Source organism: Ptychodera flava, chromosome 9 (assembly GCF_041260155.1).
Source record: "Ptychodera flava strain L36383 chromosome 9, AS_Pfla_20210202, whole genome shotgun sequence".
NCBI classification, from domain to species: Eukaryota; Metazoa; Hemichordata; class Enteropneusta; family Ptychoderidae; genus Ptychodera; species Ptychodera flava.
This window is the reverse complement of record NC_091936.1, coordinates 43140123-43154657: the sequence shown is the minus strand read 5'-3', so window position 1 is coordinate 43154657 and position 14535 is coordinate 43140123. Positions and strand designations below refer to the sequence as shown.

The window sequence follows — 14535 nt, the reverse complement described above, 5'->3', positions numbered from 1 at the left end:
CTAATCAACCCTTTACATAAAACAGCTAAACATGATATACACACACATAGAATCATACACAAAACGCAAAGAATTCACATATGAACGATGTGAGGAGTTGCTTTCCCTTTATTACATTCGCCATGGCTAACCAATACCCACATAAAACAATCAAACATGATACACGCTCACAATATACACAATATCATACACAAAATGCAAACAACTCAGATATGAACGATGTGTGGAGTTGCTTTCCCTTTATTACAACAAAACAAACTGAAGAGCGACGATCAAACAGAACGACGCAGCTCTAACAGAACGACGCAATTACAAACTGAAGAGCGCAGGTCAAAACAGAACGATGCAGCTCTAACAGAACGACGCAATTACAAACTGAAGAGCGCAGGTCAAAACAGAACGACGCAGCTCTAACAGAACGACGCAATTACAAACTGAAGAGCGCAGGTCGAAACAGAACGACGCAGCTCTAACAGAACGACGCAATTACAAACTGAAGAGCGCAGGTCAAAACAGAACGACGCAGCTCTAACAGAACGACGCAATGACAAACTGAAGAGTGCAGGTCAAAACAGAACGACGCAGCTCAAACAGAACGACGCAATTACAAACTGAAGAGCGCAGGTCAAAACAGAACGACGCAGCTCTAACAGAACGACGCAATTACAAACTGAAGAGCGCAGGTCAAAACAGAACGACGCAGCTCTAACAGAACGACGCAATGACAAACTGAATAGGGTCTGTGTCGTTTTCAGCCACGTAATATATTGATCTTTGACTGCCCCATGTATGAGATAAAATACATCAACATGAGTATAAAGGAAGATATGCTGTCCCTGGTATTGGTATTTCGCGGTCAATGATTATTTGAAAAGTTGTTGAAAGGCTTACTGCTAAGGAACTAGTGGTCAACTCATTTTGACAGCAAGAATTCACAAATATTTTAGAACCAGCCGCGTCAATATGCAAACAATACAATTATCATTTAATACCGTATTCCTCCGATTCTAAAACCCCCTTTTCAGAACCAAAGATGATGGAAAAGATGTTGGGGTCGTATTAACGGATGTCACCGCGAAATCGATTGTCGTAGTTCATTTATGCTGATTAATGGAATGTTATGCAAATTTTATGCCAATGTTTTTTTATTCACGTGAGCGCTGCAGACAACTCATACTTTGTGATATCGACTAATGGCTATGCTATGTCGATACTGGCAGTCGAATCTGTACAGTATAAAATAATGGAGATCGACAAGTTTTGAAATTTAGCGTATTTGCCATACTTTCTTTTGCTAAACAATACGATAGCAATAAATCTTCGTATTTCGTGTATAGATAATCACCACGATACTTCGTTGCAACAAGTACGCTCCCCAGCAGCAGCCAGCTAGCTCCCCATAGCATGGTCGCAAAGGTCAGACAATGAGTAAAGGGAAAGTCCCTAAAGTTCCGCTGGCTGTGTGGTTGGTCCATTCATGCAATAGGTCAAAGGTGTCAGTGCATGAGGTCAGGGTAAAATTCTGTTAAGCACATGCATACAGTGTGATGGTGTCCGTCCAATGTTTTCTATTTACGATTTTCAATTACTGTACTCCTTAAAATAAACGATCAATTACATGTTGTGAGTTTTATTATTTTGCTCCTATGGTAGTTTCAAAAAGTTTAACCATATCTTGAAACAAAATGTGATCTTACGAACAGGCAGGCTCGAACTGATAAAGTGTTGAAGCATCAGCTGGCCGAGACTAAAGATTGCTACGCCAATCTGCTTACAATTTGATGAATTGAATTTTTGGCAATAATTCTTTGAAGTTTTTTTTTATTACTTGTATCGATGAACAAAATGTCTCTTGATGTGGAATTCAGTCATCTATGATCAACTGTTCGGAATATGGTACGAACATGCACGTTTTTGTTCTAACTGTAAATGTATGAAGTTAGGTATTTTTCCCTCGCAAGACTTTGAAAGCTTGCATAATCTTGAAAATCTGTCACACTATCACCTACTCATTGCCGGGACTAGTTCAGGAAAAGGACACACACAAGCAAGAAATGCCGTTCAAACAATAAATACCTTTATTACATGAGAAAAACTATGTACAAATTTGATAAAACATTAACAAAAGAAATTCAAAGAATTTTCAGTTCATGCGCGGAAGAAACTTCGGATGTCGCGTTTGTCGATACAATTGCCCTCTTCATCGAAGTCAAATCCGTCAAAGTCTATATCGTCATCTTCCCCCTCGTCATCAAACACGAGTCCTATGGCTTCATTTGATAAGTCGTCATCGAGTACCGGAATCTCCTCAGAAATCATGTTGTCTTCAGTTCCGTCGAGCGCATTTGCAATACCCGTGGAAAGGAACGATTTTTTTCACCATATGAAATGAGCGAATCGTACTTGATCGACACGTTCAAAAACCTTACTATTCATGTTATGGTAGCCAAATGGCATCGAAATATTCGATTCGTACTTGATCAAGATGTTCAAAAATCTGCTTATTTTGAGGTTGCAAAATGACAGTGACGAAAAGACGGCATTGTACTAGATCAAGACACTCAAAAATCCAACTCTTTTAATTTTCGTTAAGGTAGCGAAATCCAAGTGGAATTTTATCACCAGGAACGATAGGACCGTTCCCGACAGACACGTTCCAAACGCCAACAATAGTGTGCTTGTTTTGAGGTTTGATGCTTCACTTTGACACTAGTTTGTTACTTTGATAAGCAGCGTAGGTGTCCCGGATATCCTTGTCATGACAATGGCTCTATTGTTCCAGTCAAAATTTTGGTGTACCCCCTGGGGGTGTTATAAACGAACTAACGGCCAATCACGAATCGATATAATAATCCTGGGGGGTGTTATAAACGAGCAGGGTTTTAGAATCGGAGGAATACGGTATATTGCAACAGAACTGACTATCCTGATACAAAATGTCTTGGGTTTACTCTTGTGTCATCATGATTGAATGTTATCTTTCTGAGCTTCTCTCTCCTTTTATTTTCTTTCTTTCCTAGAAACTAACAATGTTAAGTTTACGGGAAAACAAAATCAGAAATTTACCAGAAGGTATCGGTAAACTGGTCCATCTCATTACCTTTGACGTTTCACACAACCACTTGGAGCATTTGCCACAAGGTGAGTTTCTAGCTATGGATGACATTTGAGAAGTATGTCTCAATTCTATGTGAATGAGACTTCCCTGTTAACATTACATACTTAGTGTAAACACTAAGGTTTTTGAGCTGTATTGTATTGAATGGAATCATTTCATGAAAACTCTTTTCAATAATAGCTATTCCTCTTGTTGTTTGGGAAATGCATGGGAGAGCAAATACACTAACCTGATCTTGTGGACTAACATTTTTTTCTGTCCATGCTAGCACTTTTTTCATCTACTGGCCTCGCAGATTAGTGAATGTGAGATAATCGATGAAGAGAAAGAGAAATTCTACATCAAGTACTTCTACAAAATGCATTGTCATTGCTAAATAATCTGTGGCATATCAGTGAAATATTTCCAACATACAAGCTTTCTGATGAGGGCTACCGTTAGTTTGACCATGGACATAAATGCACGTTTTTAAGACAATGAGAAAAGCTTTTTATCAGGTTTATCGTAAATTGACAGGTTTCACATACAACCATGTGCAAAGTAACAGCCTTATGTTTGTTAACTTATCGATTTTAACATTTGACGAACTGTTTAGAAAAAAGTCAGTGGGTTTTCTCAGTAGACTGCATATCTCTGATAACCCCCTTATTTCAGCAGTTCTGAATTTTTCCATTTTCATATATAGTAAATTATGGAAAAACTTGTGTAATTGGATTTTTTAACTCCTTTTCTGTCATTTACTTTTTATTTATCTGTTTTTGTATATGGATAATTATATCTGAAATAAACAATAATAATAATAATAATAATAACAGCTGCCATGGAAAATGTGAGCATTGTTTATATTTTAGGGAAGGAAGAATACACAAGGAAACCTTTGCCTCATGTTCTGCCTTTTTTTTTATTCCAGAGATTGGAAATTGTGCTCAACTATCTTCTCTGGATTTACAACACAATGAATTGCTAGATTTACCAAATTCCATTGGTAACCTTAAACAACTCAGCCGATTAGGATTAAGGTACGACTGTCTGATTTAAACCTTTCCACAGTTGTAACAGTTTGAGTGCTATAATTTTTCCCGCCAAAATTTTAGTGCAAATTTTGCCAATTTTTTTTACTTTTTCTATAATTTTATTAAAAATTTTGAACAAAATGGACATCACATTTTATTTGCTATTAGTTTTTTACAAAATTTTGGCAAAAATCTGAAAAAACTGACTGGCATATATTTTATATATAGGCAACAAAAACTGACTTTTTCGCTCAAAGGGTTAATTATAATTAGTTCACATTACCTAGAGGTACACAACCATAGACACCATTCACTTGTTCATACGTTGACTCTGATCAACATTGAAATAGCCGTGTATAATGTTTGGCACCCTCAAGAGGTCAAGTATGGTAATCTTTTGTTTTTTATATGTAACATTGAAATTGTGAGTACACTGTTGACATTCCATTTCTTCATTGATATAGATTTAGCTCTCTGTAGTGAGCTATGCTGTACTGTATGTTATAAAGGGAACCATAGTTTGTGTTTGTTATCATTTTCAGATATAACCGTCTGCAGGCAATACCAAAGTCATTGAGTAACTGCATAGAGATGGAGGAGTTTAATGTTGAAAATAACAACATATCTTCTCTGCCGGTATGTTGTCACTTTGAACTTTAAAGAGGAAAATTCCCTTCCAAAGAATTGAGTACAATGGTCCCATGTATAAAAACTTGTCTTTACCATCCCACAATAATGAAAGCAGATGAAATGAACAACCTACGTGTTTTTTTGTATGTGCAGCTGGTTATTGAAATCACTCTAAATTGTTTACCTGTTCACCATGATTCCTTTAAATAGGACCACATTCACAATTGATAACAATGGATTTGGGTGAACCTTTTGTGGTTAAAAGGGTTAAAGGTCAATATCAGTCAGAATATTGGGCCCTATTTTACCTTGTTCCCTGCAGTTTCCCGGAAACAGGTCCACAATTTATAACAGTGAGTTTGCGCGTAACTATATGGTGGCAAAAGGGTTGGGGAATAAAGGCTTGTAATTTTCAACATTTTCAAAGGTGAAATGTAATGCAATAGAGAGGGTCATAGCAAGATATGCATATAAACTACACAAACTTGACTTCAGTGTAATTCTAGAATCTGACATTTCATCAGGGTTTCAACCATGAAATGACTCCTCTAAGCTGTTATGGTTATAACCTACCTTTCACACCTCAATTATTGCGTAGCTTTTGCAAATTCATGTTTGATTATCTGTCATTAGAAAACTTCTCTGTTAAAAAATCTTCATATATCTGTATTTTGTTTGTGGAAACAGGAAGGGCTTTTATCTAGCCTGGAAAATCTGACAAGTCTGTGCCTGTCAAGAAACAACTTCACATCCTACCCTATTGGTGGACCCTCTCAGTTTGCTACAGTATATGTAAGTAACGCTATCTAAGTAACGCAGCTGCTATCTAATAATATAAACTTTTACAGTCATTTTCAAGTCTACCAAGCCATTGTTATGGTAGGTTATCTGTTTCTCTAGTACAAAAATATATACGGTAACCCTATATTGTATTCTTGATTTGGAGAGAGTTCGAGCAAAAGCTTACGTCTTCAGTTCTGAGCCACACACTGCCTTCAATCATAGTGAAATTATTACAGTCTCTATTTATGTTTAACTGAATCATAAAAGAATGTTCTTCTTGAAGCTGATTTGTCTGTGTATGATTTGAGCTTATTATCTTTATTGTATTTGACCATACCAGAAATGTTGAACATCAGGTATATACATACATGTACAGTGTTTTTGAGGAAGCAAAGGCAGACTATAGTACAAGTGATTTCATTAGCCAGCTACTTTCCATGTCAGCCAATCACTTTCCATGTCAACTGATCACTTTCCATGTCAGGTGATCACTTTCCCTGTCAGGTGATCACTTTCCATGTCAACTGATCACTTTCCATGTCATGATCACTTTCCATGTCATGGTCACTTTCAATGTAAGCTGATCACTTTCCATGTCAGCCAATCACTTTCCATGTCAGCTGATCACTTTCCCTGTCAGGTGATCACTTTCCATGTCAACTGATCACTTTCCATGTCATGATCACTTTCCATGTCATGATCACTTTCCATGTAAGCTGATCACTTTCCATGTCAGCTGATCACTTTCCATGTCATGATCACTTTCCATGTAAGCTGATCACTTTCCATGTCAGCTGATCATTTTCCATGTCAGATGAACACTTTCCATGTCATGCTCACTTTCCATGTCATGATCACTTTCCAGGCCCACTGATCACTTTCCATGTCAACTGATCACTTTCCATGTCAACCGATCACTTTCCATGTCAACTGAACTGATCACTTTCCATGTCAGCTGATCACTTTCCATGTCAACTGATCACTTTCCATGTCAACTGATCACTTTCCATGTCAGCTGATCACTTTCCATGTCAAGATCACTTTCCATGTCAGCTGATCACTTTCCATGTCAGCTGATCACTTTCCGTGTCATGATCACTTTCCATGTCAGCTGATCACTTTCCATGTCAACTGATCACTTTCCATGTCAGCTGATCACTTTCCATGTCAACTTATCACTTTCCATGTCAGCTGATCACTTTCCATGTCATGGTCACTTTCCATGTCAGCTGATCACTTTCCATGTCAACTGATCACTTTCCATGTCAGCTGATCACTTTCCATGTCAACTAATCACTTTCCATGTCAGCTGATCACTTTCCATGTCATGATCACTTTCCATGTCAGCTGATCACTTTCCATGACAACTGATCACTTTCCATGTCAGCTGATCACTTTCCATATCAACTGATCACTCTCCATGTCCACTGATCAGTTGCGGGTCAGCTGATCACTTTCCATGTCAACTGATCACTTTCCATGTCAAGATCACTTTCCATGTCAGCTGATCACTTTCCATGTCAGCTGATCACTTTCCGTGTCATGATCACTTTCCATGTCAGCTGATCACTTTCCATGTCAACTGATCACTTTCAATGTCATGATCACTTTCCATGTCAACTGATCACTTTCCATGTCAGCTGATCACTTTCCATGTCAGCTGATCACTTTCCATGTCAACTGATCACTTTCCATGTCAACTGATCACTTTCCATGTCAACTGATCACTTTCCATGTCAGCTGATCACTTTCCATGTCAACTGATCACTTTCCATGTCAGCTGATCACTTTCCATGTCAACTGATCACTTTCTTTGTCAGCTGATCACTTTCCATGTCAGCTGATCACTTTCCATGTCAACTGATCACTTTCCATGTCAACTGATCACTTTCCATGTCAGCTGATCACTTTCAATGTCATGATCACTTTCCATGTCAACTGATCACTTTCCATGTCAGCTGATCACTTTCCATGTCAACTGATCACTTTCCATGTCAGCTGATCACTTTCCATGTCAGCTGATCACTTTCCATGTCAACTGATCACTTTTCAGGCCAACTGATCACCAAGGAGTCCGAAGCACTTCTCATTAATACTTCCTTTTGTGCTCTCAAATTTTCAATTTCAGTCAATAAATATGGAACACAATCACATTACGAAGATTCCATTTGGCATTTTCAGTCGGTCAAAGTATCTGACTAAATTAAACATGAAGGAGAATCAATTGACAGCTTTGCCTCTGGGTGAGTATTGCTTTATTCAAACTGTTCTACCTTCCAAATCGTACAAACTTTTCTACCCTCCTCGTCGTACAGACTGTGAATTCCCTGTCGTACAGATTTTTCTACCCCTCCCTGTCATACATGTTTTCTACCCTCTCCATCGTACAGACTGTTCTACCTTCCCCATCATACAGACTGTTCTACCTTCCCCATCATACAGACTGTTCTACCCTCTCCATCATACAGACTGTTCTACCCTCCCCATCATACAGACTGTTCTACCCTCTCCATCATACAGACTGTTCTACCCTCTCCATCATACAGACTGTTCTACCCTCTCCATCGTACAGACTGTTCTACCTTCCCCATCATACAGACTGTTCTACCTTCCCCATCATACAGACTGTTCTACCCTCTCCATCATACAGACTGTTCTACCCTCCCCATCATACAGACTGTTCTACCCTCTCCATCATACAGACTGTTCTACCCTCTCCATCGTACAGACTGTTCTACCCTCTCCATCATACAGACTGTTCTACCCTCCCCATCATACAGACTGTTCTACCCTCTCCATCGTACAGACTGTTCTACCCTCTCCATCATACAGACTGTTCTACCCTCTCCATCGTACAGACTGTTCTACCCTCTCCATCGTACAGACTGTTCTACCCTCTCCATCGTACAGACTGTTCTACCCTCTCCATCGTACAGACTGTTCTATCCTCTCCATCGTACAGACTGTTCTACCCTCTCCATCGTACAGACTGTTCTATCCTCCCCATCGTACAGACTGTTCTACCCTCTCCATCATAGAGACTGTTCTACCCTCTCCATCGTACAGACTGTTCTATCCTCTCCATCGTACAGACTGTTCTATCCTCTCCATCGTACAGACTGTTCTACCCTCTCCATTGTACAGACTGTTCTATCCTCCCCATCGTACAGACTGTTCTACCCTCTCCATCATACAGACTGTTCTACCCTCTCCATCATAGAGACTGTTCTACCCTTCCCATCGTACAGACTGTTCTACCCTCCCCATCCGACAGACTGTTTCACCCTCCCTGTTGTACCCCCTTTATGGGGAAAGAAGATGGGTAGCCAGGCAATGTGGATGCACACAATCACGGTGTTTGGACTTGTTTGCATCTGTATCCAGATCAGTTTCTGTTCCTAATTTTTACAGTAAAATGTACTTGAATGAGGCTGATTCCTAAATGATACCACAATTTTGCCATTGATATGCAAAATCAAACATTTATCTGAAATATTTCACAAGACTTTATAAAGAAATGGCATGTACAAGGAGGACTTAGTAGACCATTGTTACTATCAATGTCCTGATGGAAACCATAAAAAAAAAATCATGTCTTGGCTCCAGGCACAAACTACAACAATCACCCCATGTACACAGAACGACATTTTCCCATCAACTTTTACTCCACAAACAAAACCATGCCACCGATTCAGTGCTTGTACAACTAAGAGATGCACATGTTAACAACATCATTAAAAATGCCTCGTGTTGATTATTTCTCTACTGTCGACGTATCCCATCCGGCTTGTACGCTCAGTATTGATGGTTATGCTGAAGTTGTCTCCTCTGTCAGTGGGGTGGGGAGGGGGGTCATATTAGCCATTCTTATATGTAAAATGTGTACAAAAAGCATGAACTGTACAAGCCCTGTATCAATGTGGTTCTCATGGTCCAGTGGATCAATTTGGCCCTGGCCAAATTTGCCTGTATCAATGTGGTTCTCATGGTCCAGTGGATCAATTTGGCCATGGCCAAATTTGCCTGTATCAATGTGGTTCTCATGGTCCAGTGGACCTATTTGGCCCTGGCCAAATTTGCCTGTATCAACATGGCTCTCATGAACAATGCACAATAAATGTGCTCTTAAAGCTATGTAATGATTAATTTCAACAAGCTGTCGTCATTCTATTTTGTGACAGATGTTGGTACTTGGTTGACCATGGTGGAGTTGAACCTTGGTACTAATCAAATTAGCAAGCTACCAGAAGACATCCAGTCTTTGACTTCATTAGAAATATTAATTCTAAGTAATAATTTACTCAAGGTGGGTATTCTTCATGTCTATTTGTCAGGACAGAGGTTTTGAGATCCTTCCTTTATTCCTTTTCCATTATCAATGACATAGTGCAGGACAGTTTCCAGATTAGGCCAAAAAAAAAGAGAAATGTTTCTGGTCAGGCCTTTCTTTAAAAAATGGTGCGGCGACGCGATTTTTTTTCTCCTCAAGGGAGGGAGGAGGGTCAGTTTTATAGTTTTATCAATATAGAAACATTTAAACTGTTCATGCAGTCACTCATCATGTGCCCCAAAGAATTTTCTCTTTCTCTTCAGCCGTTTTGGTTTGGCGTCATAGTAATCAGTACGTAGTTTGCCACGGCTGCCGGCCACAAACCAGGAAAAAAAGGGTGATGCGCTGTAGTTCAAGTGACGCGCGCGCTGACCAGAAACATTTCTTTTTCTTTTTTTGGCCTAATGCAACCATAAGTATTTTGTTTACACAAAACAAAGAATAGATCGTGATATTCTTGCTACATTTAACTTGTGTGTATCAGGTTTTTTAGCTCCCATAGCCATATGTATATATGGCAATGGAAGCTATTCTTATAGGCTAGGAAAATGTCTGTATGTATGTATGTCTGTATGTCTGTGTGTCTGTATGTCTGTATGTCTGTCCGTCAACATCAAAAACTCCAAAACCGCTGCACATTTCATCTTGATATTTGGTGTGTACATGGATGATGGGCTGTAGATGAGATTTTGTTCAAATGAAGTTGTCATTGCCAAAAATATGCAAATTAAATGAAAAAATGTAAAAACAGTCAAAATTGAAAAACTCAATAACCACAGAGCAGATTACATGAAAAATTTGCATGTAAGTACTTTGGGCTGACCTGAAATGATTGTGCTTTTTTTGATTTTTTGATATTGTTGAAAATATGCAAATTAGTGCCAACCTTTTTAGGTAAAAAATCTTCTTTTTCATAACCGCTGGTCAGACAGCTTTGATATTTGGTATACAGGTCCCTAGGGATAACCCAACTTGGATTTGTTCAAATTGTGATGAAATATGCAAATCTGTATTTTTAAGGAATTTTTTTGTCATTTTTGGTCAAAAATTTATTTCATCAAAACCGCTCATCTGACAGCTTTGATATTTGGTATACAGGTTCCTACAGATAAACTAAATATGATATATAGAATATATGATGAAATCTGCAATTTTGTATTTTTGGTGCAATTTTTGCCATTTTTGGTCAAAAAATGTGTTTCTCAAAAACTACTTGTCTGATGTCTTTGATATTTGGTATACAGGTTCCTAGGGGTTCTCTTAGTGTGATATAGTGAAATTTGATGAAATCTTCAATTTTTGTATTTTTGGGTCAATTTTTGCCGTTTTTGGTCAAAATATTTGTTTCTCAAAAGTTAGTCATGTGATAGCTTTGATATTTGGTATACATTTTTATACATAATTATGATGAAATCATCAATTTTGTATTTTTGCAGCTAATTTTGCCATTTTAGGTCAGGCCATCCTGAAATGAGCTATCAAAGATCTCAACCTTCTTCATCAATACATGTCACGAAAAGTTGCTCTCTACATAACACAGCAGAGCTCTGTCGACTATTGGGTCGCTTGTTTTTTTCAAAACCGCTGGTCAGGCAGCTTTAATATTTGGCTAACAGGTCCCTAGGATGACCTTAGTGAGATGATTTCATACAGTCAGGAAATACTTAATTTTGTATCCATGTCTATAGTAGCTTCAGGGACATTGGCCCTATTTTTAAGATAATGCAGTGATTCAGTAAGCATTTTAAATGGTAAACTGTATTTGGTGTTGAAATGCGGTAAAAAATAATGAGGAAACATAGCTGAGGTGATTTCAGCAGGTTTGGTTTCCAACAAATATATTCAAAGTTTTTTTCAATGTTAAAAAGTGATGGAGGGGGGAGTCCTGGCAGATTTTGAAAAAAATCCAAACAAATGTCAATAACAAAATCAGCCACAGAAGGTTAGTCAAAAAGAAAAGGTGGGATAGTGGGAAAAAAAGAATGTACAATGTATCGGATAAAAAAGATAATGTTCCTCATCAATCTTCCAGACAACCCCCTTTTATCAAATGGTACACCCTGATGTATTTTGTGTGCAATTAACCATGCAGTGTATTTTAGTTTAAGATGTCAATCAAGTTAGGTAAGGATTTGAAAGGAATAGTCAAGTTCACCACAGTTAAATTTCTTAACTTTATTTCTTGTGTCATCATCCTTGTGTAATTGGTTAAGTTTGTAAGTTGCTCCACATGTGGATGTACCAGCTGTTCTGGAAGAAAACAATGTTTACTTTTCCCTGTAGGGTTTCTGAGTTGATGATTGTATGTTGAAATCTCTCCATGTATCTGGTGCATGGGCAAAATGTAAATATTGGTTGTATGTTATGTATTTCAGTCTATGTCAAATGTTATAAATGAAAAATCATGAACAGTTTGCTGTGTGCTTGTAAAAGATAACATGTTTGTCAATACATATTAAAACTGCCTTGCAGTTTGATTGACTTAAAAATTATCACAGAAGTAGAAAACGAAAAGAAACTAATCAAATTGCTGTAACATATTCACCCTCAGTGTCTGTAGGCCTATACTTAACAATTTTATGATTACATTCAGCTTTTTGTTATATCTTTATCACTCTTCATGGGCCAAGGCACACTTGGGGTCAATGTCATCACTCTGTGCCAGTCTGTGAATGTCAGTCTGTCTGTATGTGTATGTCCATGTTTCATAAAATTGTTGGTTTGTTTTGATAACTATATGGGAGCGAACAGTGATAATTGTCACTATTTTTGTAAATTGTATTCAAATATTATTTAAAATGTATTCTGATACTGTGTAAAGTGTAATCCACTTTTATGTTAAATAAGCTGCAATTGTGTGTAAACTATACACAAATTTATGTACAATGTATTCAAATTGTATGTAGAGTGTAGTGCCCTATAGTTAAATATATGATCCGTCCATGGTGCTTTAGCCAAATGTTTGTGAATAATAAACGTCATTTTAATCATCAGCGATGTCATGATCTGTTTGTTTTCCAGATCATATACATAAATCTTTCAGAGGGGTTTGTAGTAAAGTATTAAAACATTGTTATTATGGCAGGGGTTTGTGTAGCTATTTTGATTCCTATTAAAGCAGAAGCTGTAGTAATCATATTTTAAATGTTCCTGATTCCAGTTTAGTAACTACAATAATTTCTTTTTGAAATCTTTGTGTTGATGCTGCTGTCATGGTTTTTTGTCGTTGCAGAAATTGCCACGGGGCATCGGTACCTTACAGAAGTTGCGAGTCTTAGATTTGGAAGAAAACAAATTAGAGACCTTACCTTCAGAAATCGGTAAGTGTTCTTGGTGATCCATGATTGTCTTCTGTCAGTTTTTGCTCTAAAATTCACAGACACACGATTCTTAACAATTATTTAATACATTTATAATATAAGCAAATTAGTCATTTAAGTATCTGAACAATATTTATTTGGTGGAGGGGATTTCATGTTCCAATTTGGAGTCCAAGACTCATTTTACTTAATGATCAGATCTTTGTTGCATCATAGCTCTTTCAATATTGACACATGACGGATTGAGATGCACTTTTGATAGAAAAACATGAAATTTTAAGTACATTTAAAACAGTAGTTGTCTTGATAGTGACTTATGTCTTCTTTTCACAGCTTATTTACGGCAGATTCAGAGGCTAGTCTTACAGTCCAACCAGCTGACGTCTTTACCAAGAGGCATTGGGTGAGGCTTATTTTACGTCTTTGTCTTCACAAACCTTTGTTCTTCCTTTTTTAAGTACCTGCCTTTTACCTTTCCCCATGCAAAGATTTTAAGCCAGTATTCATGGTTCAGGCATGTTGTGGTTTGGAACAGGTCAGCTGACTAACCATGAAGTTTGGTTGACCATTTTGTGTTTCATGTGGCAAATTTGGACTTTTTGATCAATGAACATAGAGGGGAGGTGTAAGAAATCAAGAAATCACAGACTAATTTTTGTAGGACCTCAGTTTCCAAAAATTACAGTTACTTCTCTGACAAAATGTCTTGCCATCTAAAACAAGCATCTTGTAGATGAAACCTCTTGAGACAAATTTTCACTTTGTTTATTTGTGTAGTTAGAGGTGTAATGAAAGTCTGTGTTTGAATTCAGTGACTGTACTTTCTTCCAGGCACCTAACCACCCTGCAATATCTGAGTGTCGGTGAGAATAACCTACAGTCCTTACCAGAGGAGATTGGCACCCTGGAGAGCTTAGAGCACCTTTACTTGAATGACAACCCTCATCTGCATTCTCTACCGTTTGAATTGGCGCTCTGCTCAGCTCTTCAAATTATGAGCATTGAGAATTGTCCCCTGAGCAATCTTCCACAAGAGGTCGTCGCAGGAGGGCCATCTTTGGTCATACAGGTACGTTTTTAGCAGTTAGCAGCATCTATGTTTTTCTTTCATTGAAATTTTGGCCCTTACTTTTAAGTGTTATTAGACCACTAAAGGACTGGGTCAAAGGCAAAAGAATGAATCAAAGAAGTTGTGAAGTCACACCGGCTTCAATAAGGAATTCAGAGTATAGATTTTAGCATGAAAAATGGTCTTACACCGTATACAGTGCACAATTTATAGGTAAATGAGTCATCATGATTTAACGTACATTCTCCAACAATTTTCATCGTTACACAGTG

General features: G+C 37.9%; 2 protein-coding genes across 3 annotated transcripts in view; one reads left to right on the top strand and one right to left on the bottom strand.

Annotated features, from left to right (window-relative positions):
• The window catches only part of LOC139141127 (probable serine carboxypeptidase CPVL), a 601148-nt gene that overhangs the window by 256444 nt on the left and 330169 nt on the right, over window positions 1-14535 (bottom strand). The window lies entirely within an intron of this gene.
• The window catches only part of LOC139141100 (leucine-rich repeat protein SHOC-2-like), a 65906-nt gene that overhangs the window by 49300 nt on the left and 2071 nt on the right, over window positions 1-14535 (top strand). For both annotated transcript variants that reach the window (XM_070710677.1, XM_070710678.1), the window contains exons 7-15: window positions 3021-3141; window positions 4029-4137; window positions 4674-4767; window positions 5449-5553; window positions 7673-7787; window positions 9726-9850; window positions 13107-13194; window positions 13528-13597; window positions 14026-14263. In XM_070710677.1, the coding sequence (XP_070566778.1) occupies window positions 3021-3141; window positions 4029-4137; window positions 4674-4767; window positions 5449-5553; window positions 7673-7787; window positions 9726-9850; window positions 13107-13194; window positions 13528-13597; window positions 14026-14263 (1065 nt within the window). The remainder of the gene's footprint in view (window positions 1-3020; window positions 3142-4028; window positions 4138-4673; window positions 4768-5448; window positions 5554-7672; window positions 7788-9725; window positions 9851-13106; window positions 13195-13527; window positions 13598-14025; window positions 14264-14535) is intronic.